At 59.1% G+C, this 8,357-nt stretch overlaps 2 protein-coding genes across 3 annotated transcripts in view; one reads left to right on the forward strand and one right to left on the reverse strand.

Annotated features, from left to right (window-relative positions):
* The window catches only part of SLC39A11 (solute carrier family 39 member 11), a 100,526-nt gene extending 96,408 nt beyond the window's left edge, over window positions 1–4,118 (reverse strand). Inside the window, exon 1 of one of the 2 annotated variants that reach the window (XM_026861074.1) lies at window positions 4,113–4,118. Coding sequence is in view for 1 of the 2 variants with exons in the window: in XM_026861073.1 (XP_026716874.1) it covers window positions 559–564 (6 nt within the window). In the remaining variant the exon portion in view is untranslated. Of the gene's footprint in view, window positions 1–558; window positions 579–4,112 lie in introns of those variants that run through there. The other variant, XM_026861073.1, reaches the window with a different exon arrangement.
* Window positions 332–7,291, forward strand: SSTR2 (somatostatin receptor 2). The gene has a single exon (XM_026861072.1). The coding sequence runs from the start codon at window positions 410–412 to the stop codon at window positions 1,523–1,525; it is 1,116 nt and encodes a 371-aa protein (XP_026716873.1). The 5' UTR covers window positions 332–409; the 3' UTR covers window positions 1,526–7,291.
* The last annotated feature ends 1,066 nt before the right edge of the window (window positions 7,292–8,357 follow it).

The following is an 8,357-nucleotide window of genomic DNA, read 5'->3' on the forward strand; positions in this document are numbered from 1 at the left end:
GGTCGCTGCCGGGCAGGAAGGGGCTGACAGCCCACCCAAAGGCGAGACAAGGAAGAAAAAAAGGTTTTTCTTCAGTGCTCCGGGGTCCGTCGCACCCACCGGAGACTCCCCGGTTGGTTTGGGGGGGACTCCGGTATCGCAGAGTCGGGAGGAGCTGCGGCGTGTCCAGGGCAGCCCGCTCGGCGCCGCACGGCACCGGGGGGGGAGACGGGGGAGGTTGTTTGGGGAAAACCCCTCCAGGGAGCATCTCTCCTACGGAGCTTGGCAGCAGCCTGGGCAAAGCCTCCCCAGGAATCCCTTCATTTCTATTTATTCTCTGATTTCTAGAATCTTCTCCTCTATCCCCAGAGCAAGGGGAGATGACTTCTCGGCTCCCCTGAACCAGCAGCGCCCAGGGACCCGCGGAGCCATGGAGCCGGAATATGAGCTGCCCAACGCCACTGCGTTCTGGTTCTCCCCAGCTTCCCCCTTTGACAACTTCTCAGTGGAAGCGCCCGCCAACGCGTCGCAGAACGCCACGGGCCAACACTTCGACCTGACCAGCAACGCCATCCTCACCTTCATCTACTTCGTGGTCTGCATCGTCGGGCTGTGCGGCAACACGCTGGTGATATACGTCATCCTTCGTTACGCCAAGATGAAAACCATCACCAACATCTACATCCTCAACTTGGCCATCGCGGATGAACTGTTCATGCTCGGTCTGCCCTTCCTGGCCATGCAGGTCGCCCTGGTTCACTGGCCCTTTGGCAAAGCCATCTGCAGAATTGTCATGACAGTAGATGGGATCAACCAGTTCACCAGTATCTTCTGCTTGACAGTTATGAGCGTTGACCGGTACCTGGCTGTCGTCCACCCCATTAAATCTGCCAAGTGGAGGCGGCCCAGGACAGCCAAAATGATCAATGTGGCCGTTTGGGGCGTCTCCCTGTTGGTGATCATGCCCATCATGATTTACGCTGGGGTGCAGCATAATCATGGCAGGAGTAGCTGCACCATCATCTGGCCGGGAGAGTCGGGCGCCTGGTACACGGGTTTCATCATCTACGCCTTCATCTTGGGCTTCCTGGTGCCTCTCACCATTATCTGCCTTTGCTACTTGTTCATCATTATCAAAGTCAAGTCCTCGGGTATCAGAGTGGGCTCCTCCAAGAGGAAAAAGTCCGAGAAGAAAGTCACCAGGATGGTCTCCATCGTGGTCGCTGTCTTCATCTTCTGCTGGCTCCCCTTCTACATCTTTAATGTCTCCTCAGTCTCCGTCCTGATCGTGCCCACGCCTGTCCTCAAGGGCATGTTCGACTTCGTGGTGGTCCTCAGTTATGCCAACAGCTGTGCCAACCCCATCCTTTACGCCTTCTTGTCTGACAACTTCAAGAAGAGCTTTCAGAACGTCCTCTGCCTGGTGAAGGTCAGCGGCATGGACGAGGCGGACCGGAGCGACAGCAAGCAGGACAAATCCAGGCTCAACGAGACCACAGAAACCCAAAGGACCCTGCTCAATGGCGACCTCCAGACGAGCATCTGAGAGGATGGCAGGGTTTCCTTCCTTCGTTCTCCTCTCCCCGCTTGCTCCCAACTGCAGCAGGGGGGTGGCACGTACAGAATCGGGGCAGGAGCACCAGCTTAGGGGACGCATACACTGATGGCAGGGGGGGCCCTCAGCTGGGCTCCTCCCGAGCTGCTGGTGGGTTGGCTTTCAAGTGCTGGGAAGGATATGGTTCAGGAGGAGTCGCCTCGCCAGGAAAACAGAGACAACTTGTAGCAACACGGCGCTTTTCAACACCAAAGTGCCACCATGGGCCACAGGTATCGCCGGGGCGGCTCTGCTGGCTTCTCCGGGAGTTACCCTCAGGGCTAGGTGGCTTTGGGTGCTCTGCCCCAGGACGGGTGCTTGCACGTGGCCACAGGCACGCAGCAGGGTAGTCTCAGGAGGAGCCGAGGTCACGGGTGCTGCCAACACGTGCGCCACCGCCGAGATGCACCATCTTACAGCAAAGACCTGGTGGGAGCTCTCCGGGGAGCCCGAGCGTCTCCTGTGGTCACCCTCCCTGAGGAGACAAGGATATTTGGGGTTGTATTTTGCCCAGCTTATAAATTACTTCGTCGCCTCCCTGCTGCTGTTTGACTGCATCGCCTGCAGCAGCTGCCCTGCCCGGACGTGACACGCCAGGACCAGGACGGAGGCGGCTGCCCCGCGGGAAGCAGCTCTGCCACGCCGGCAGCCCCTCCGGTCCCACCACGCTCCTACCCTGCCTCCTCCAGCCCCATGGCAGGAGAGCCCCTTCCCTCCTCCCGCTGTGACATCACCTGCCTGCACGTTTTCTCCTCTGGTGGAGGATTTTCCCCTTTTTCCCTCCCTAGTAGCCGCTGCCCCTCTTGCCACCTGCTCACAGGCCATCCCAGGCTGCACTGGCAGCCGATGTCGCTGCTCTCCCCGGCGAGTCGCGGCCGGGCTGGCGGAGCAGCCTCGGCACCATTGCCCGGAATCAGTCCCTGGCGGGAAATCCTTGGAAGCGTTTAAGCAGCAGCAACAACACACCGGGGGTTGGGAGCACCCGGGCTGCGGCACATCCCGCTGCCAACGGCTCCTGTGCCTGGGTGAGATCTGGGCTTGTCCCACCCCGAGGATCGCTGGGGCTACCAGCCCCACGGCACGCGATGAGCAAGCATGGACCGGCCGCCCGCGACGCCTGCCCTGCTCCTTCCAGGCAAGTCAGGGCAGAGGAAGGGCTGAGGGAGAGGATGGGGGGTGATGGAGAGGACGGGAGGTGAAGGGGGCGGGGGACTTGGCCCTGACCCTCGTCAGAGCCGCAGGGACCAGGCAGAGCAGACAACGGGGCTTCTTCCAGCACCAAGACGTGAGGAAGAGCAGGGCAGCACACACGCAGCCCCCCCAGTCCCCCTCCTGCACCGCAGTGGGGGAAAGGGGGGGACACAGGGTGGAGCCCCCAGTGGCAGGGGTGGTGGGTCTTGCCCGGCCTCCTCTGCGTTTAGCTTCTCAAGAGCATCCTGGAGCACTCGGCTCTGCCCCTGTCCCTCTCTGCACTTCCAGCTCGGTGCACAAACCCGGGGCTGGGGAGCGCCGGCTGCCGCTCCCGCCCCAGCGAAGCCGCCCGGCTTGGCTGGACCACAAGGGAGAGCCCAGGGGACAGGGAGAAGTGGCCTGTCCCTGCCAGAGCACCCAGAGCAGCGTCTGCGCCAGAGGCCAGACGCTGTTCTCAGGCTCTTGCTCCAGAACCGTGGGAACACGGTGGGTTTGGTGGAGAAAACAGCCGGGTCTTGCTCACCCCCCCCCTTTCCCATCCCGCTCTGGCCTCCCCATAGCAGCCCTGGCAGACACAGAGCCTTCCCAAGCGATGCAGGAGGCAAGGATGAGCATCGCCCATGACATGCCACACATTTTGGGGTGCTGCCTTGCTCAGCCACGTATCCCATGTCAATGCTGCAAGATCACCAGCTCTGCGAGAAGTTTCCCCCCCTGGCTCTGCCCGGGCCCTGCAGCGAGTCCCTGCGAGGGGCATCACCCGTCTGGCTGTGCCACCCCAGCATCCCCCACCAGCCCCCCCCCCAAGAAAAAAAAAAAAAAAAAAACGGCTCAGTGCCAGGCTCGACGCCTGCTCCTGGGCACAGCTGGCTCTGGCACGACACGGTGCAGGGCAGGGGGGGCCTTTCTGCAGGGCAAAACACAGCGTTGTCAGCATTTCTTTGCTTTTAACCATTTACCGCTCCTTCAAGGACCGTGTGTCTGCTCAGAGGCTCAGCGCTGCACGGGCAGCTGCCTGTCCCCTCGCTGCCTGTGCTGAGCTGTGCAGGCAGCTGCTCACCGGCTGCGTTAGGTGAAATAAAGCCCAACCCTGGCTCAGAGACAGCGCAGGCTGCCCTGCTGATGCTGCAGGAATTAAAACATGAGCAGCGTGTCACGCTACGGTGAAACATTAGATGGTGATGGCCAGAGCCCCCTGTCAGGATAAGGCAGCGATGCGTCAGCGGGGCTGCGGGTAGCTCGTATTTGGTGGGCGGTGAAGGAGTTATTTGTGCGGAAAGTGGGGGAGGCAGTGGGGAGGGGGGTGCACTGAGCCCCCTGCCCATCATGGGAGCTGATGTTTCCACACCCCCGGCGCTCCCAGACCCACCGGTGGCTGGTTTTGCGCCAGTCCTGTCACCGACACCGTGACTGATGCCGAGGGGTGGGCAGGGGAGGATGCCAGTTCCTGGCCACACACCCACAGGGTCTCCAACAAGAGCCCCCAGCCTGGAGCGTCTCCTCTTTGTGCTGATTTAATGCTGAAAACACAGAAAGCCCAGCCGGCTTTCTAACCCTGGGAAGGACCCGTGCCCAGAACTGCAGGTGCCCACGTCAGCTTTGTCCTGGCAAAACTCCCCAGGCAGTGACATTTCTGGCAGCTCAGAGCTGTGTGAGGGGGCTGTGCTCTGAAATATCCCGTTGCCCCCACCTTGTACCCAGAAGCTCTCTTGGAGTGGGGATAATGGGGCTGCAAGTGAGGAGTGAGAGGCGTGGCGGGGGCTGCCAGTGACATCCCCAAAGCCACCGAGGTGGGACATTGCAGGGCAGGAGCACAAGGGCAGCTCCCGGGGGCACCCCACAGCCACCCCACCCCGAGGGAAAGGGCAGGAGAGCGAAACGCGCCGCCTCCACCCTCACAGTCAAACCATCAAAATAAAACCTTCTGCTTGTTCATTGCTGACTAATACACAGCGGCAGCGTTGCTGCTGCGAGTAACAAAGTTTTCCTTCCCAGCCACTTGATTTTAGTGAGAACTTGACCTCGTATTGGATCTGTTCTGAAAAGCCTCGCAGGGCTGCTGGCAGCATAATGAGAAGTCTCTCCCGGTTATGGCAGAGCGAATAGGCTGGTCCTGCAAGTGCCGGCGTGGCTCCGCTGCTACTTCACACACAGACTGTCCCCAAGCAAGCGAGATTCGTTACCGCTCCCGGCTGGAGCAGCAGGAACAGATTTATCCCAAATCGGAAGCGATGGGAACCACAGGCCTGTGTGTCCCGTGGAGCCGCCCTGTACGCTGGGAGCACGGATCTGGCCCCGCGCTCCTCGGAGCAGGGCTGGGGCTGGTTGCTTTGCTGGGGGCTGCATGCAGGATGGCACTGATGTCTGTCACCGGTGGCGGGGTTGTCACCGGAGGTGCCTGTGGTGGGTCACTCTTGCAAAAAACTGCCAATGCCAGCACCCGTGGGCCCCCCCAAAGCCTGTGAGAAACCAACTCCCCTTCCCCTCCCTGACACTGGCTTCCCCCACGCAGATGAGGGACCCAGAGCCCCCCCAGGACTGACCTGCCTGGGGACATCCTTGCTGTCCCTGCTTCCTCAGCCCTTGGGGGCCGGGGGCAAGAAGCCCAGTGCTGTGGCTGGGCTGAGCATCAACCCAAGCACACTTCCAACCATGCCCACCTTGGACCAGGCGTGATGATGGCCAGTGCCTGCGCGGTGCTCGATAACCAAACCCAGCTCTGACGGGCTAAGAGAGGTTGGGTTTGGACGTGGAGCCTTCCTCTTACATCTCTGCAGCTCCTCAGATCAGCACCAAAGCTGCCTTGGACTTCTTTGAAATAGCAATCTCCTAAGGAACCACACTGCCCTGTTTCTGGAGGGCTTCCTGACGCTCCATCCCAACGGGAAGAGCCGTATCTTTGATGGAGACCCCACAGAGTGGCCCCTTCCCTCCCAGACCTGCGTGGACGCAGGTAGCCTCACGCAGTCGTGCAGCCCCCAGCCAGCTCCATCCCCTCTGCTGGGAGCTCCCAGGCTCCGGATCTGTGCCACTGCGTAAGGGCAGGGCTCGACTCACATCTCTGGGAGTTGTTTCAGTCCTTGAAATCAGCTTGTTCACAGCAAAGTGCTCAGGGAGAGTCTCCATCCCCTCTGCCAGGGCAGCACCGGTTGCACTCCCTGTCCAGGGCTACTCGAAGGGGGAATCCCCACCGAGGCATGAGCAAAGGGCACAGCAGACCCCAAACCAGCCTTCCCACTACTAAGTCTGAAATGAGAGCGGCCACTTTCCAACCCAAGGACAATCTCTGCCTTTCCCTGCCAGCCTCCCACCTGCAGCCTCACAACCGTGTCTCTCCTGCCGGATCTCAGCCCGCTCCCTGCTTGCTCCAGGACCTGGCCTGCAAAAACCCAGGGCAGAAGGACAGGACAGCCGGGCCGCAGCTGCGATTCGGGGGAATCTGCCTCCAGCCATGCCCTGACCAGGAGACAACGAGGGATGCAAATCCAGAGCACCCCAACCATCCCACCCCCTGCCACGCGGCCAGGAGGAGGGAAGAGGCAGGTGATTGTACATATATGTATATACTGGACATGCCAGCGAAAGGTTTTACTAGACTGACACTGTAGAGCCACTCTGCAGCCCCCGTTTTGCCGTGGCGGCTGGAGGAATCCCTCCCCGTGCACACAGGGGCCAGTCGGGCCCAGCCCCGCGGGCGTCCCTTGGCTCCCCCTGCCCTCCCCGTGTGCCGTGGGGCTGGTGGCACCGTGCTCAAGCCGGGAGGGACCACGGAGGCTGCTCCCACATCGACAGGCGACTTCCACGGGGCAAGGGAAAGCGAGTTTTAGCCTCTACTAAACACAAGAGCCCTTCCCTGCCAAGCCGGGGCTGTAGCGATACAGGGATCATCATCCCCTGCCCCCTCCCCAGCAGCACTGCACCACCCTGCTCACCTCCTGTACATACGCTCCTCTGTATCTATAGCTGTGCTCTGTATAGCGTGCGTGGGTCTGGTGTATGACACATGGTGACTGGAACGCGCCGGAGAGAGCGTTTCTCTGCTTAAAGTCTTGCTTTCCTCTGTAGCAATTGTTTCTCGGTGTCTCGGTGTGGAACTAAGCCTTCCCGCAGCGAAGGCTCCCAACTGCCACTGTCTGTGCCACCAGGAGGGAGTCATGGATGGAGTGGAAGGAAAGTAAAAGAGTTTTCTTACAGTTTTGGACTCCGTGTGTGTGTGTTAGAGCCGGGTGGGAGCAGCGGGCTATAATCCAGGCTCAGATTCTTCCCCAGGAGGACAAGAGGCACCAACTGTGGTGACCCACTGAGGGACAAGTCACACTCAGTCCCTCTCCTAAAACCAGTTCTTCCCCACATCCATCTCTCCATTGGTGAGCAACACACCTGCGGGGTGGTCTCGGCTTCGGAAGGTCCATGAAGCAGGAGACCTGCGTTTGCCCAAAAAAAACCCCACAGGGTCACTCCCTGGTCAGCACAAACTGGGGGGGCACTGAGGTACAGGCACGTCTGTGCCAGAGACAATCCCTAAACTAGATGGGTCAGAGGTGAAGCACAACCACAAATAACTTTTCGAGGACAAGGGGTCACAGAAACTCAGTCTGAACAGCTGGACAGGGAGAGAATTTCTCTTCCTGAGATGGCAACACCTCCAGGCTGGTTTTGATGAGATCAGGGGCATGTAAAGTGGAGGTTTGATCTGCTGGAGAGACCAGCAGCAGGAGGGGGTGTGCAGGCACGGGGGTGCACACTCAGAGGAGGGGTACATTACCAGGGAAACACGCGGGTGTAAAGAGATTGGCTCCACTATAAACAAAAAGTTCAGCTCCGACCAGCTGCACAGCTTTGCCATCAACAGCTTCCACGCAAATAAACGCCTTCACTCCCCAACACCTATGACACTTTTCTTTTCATGTGTCGTCCCCCCCTCACAATTTGCAACACAAACAGGGTTTTATGGGATTTGAAGACAACCTCTACCAGCAAAGCCCCAACAGCTTCTCCCCCAAGACCACACGCTCCGGTTCCACCGGCATCTCCCGTGGAGCAGCCCTGCCCCTCGAGATCTGCCCCTCGGAGGGGAGCAGCAGATAGCTGGGGCAGGATTTCCCTCCGGGAACAAGCGTTTGTAAGAAAGCAATTACCACGCTTGTTGCTACACTGGGTTGTAGCTGGCTGAGTCAGCACTGGGTGCTAAACAGTAACGGTGGCTCCGGGGAGTTCTGGTCAGATTTATATATAACTGTACACACGCACAAGTACGGACACAGAGAGATGGCTCGGGGTTTCCGTCAGAAAATATTAAGTCTTTACACGAAGGCTAACACAAGAAAGGCAGAAACTGCCCAGGGAAGATTTTGCAAACAAAACCCACAGCGTGCTGATTTCATTCTGCCTCCGCAGGCTGAGAATACGTGAGATGAGGGGAAGCGTAGGTATTGCAAGTTGGAGCTACATAAAAAAAAGACAGAGAAATAAAACACTATTTAGAGGGGCCTTTTTGTTTCCAGTGGGTGCATTGCAGCTATGCCCCCGACAAACACAGCATCACTTCGTCAAACCTCAGCAAGAGAAGCACCTTTTTTTTTTTTTTTTATCC

Source organism: Athene cunicularia, assembly GCF_003259725.1.
Source record: "Athene cunicularia isolate RWA chromosome 18 unlocalized genomic scaffold, athCun1 chr18_part1, whole genome shotgun sequence".
Lineage (NCBI taxonomy): Eukaryota > Metazoa > Chordata > Aves > Strigiformes > Strigidae > Athene > Athene cunicularia.

Excerpts from the sequence above, each read along its gene's own strand:
- SSTR2 (XM_026861072.1), top strand. The coding sequence starts at position 410 with ATGGAGCCGGAATATGAGCTGCCCAACGCCACTGCGTTCTGGTTCTCC.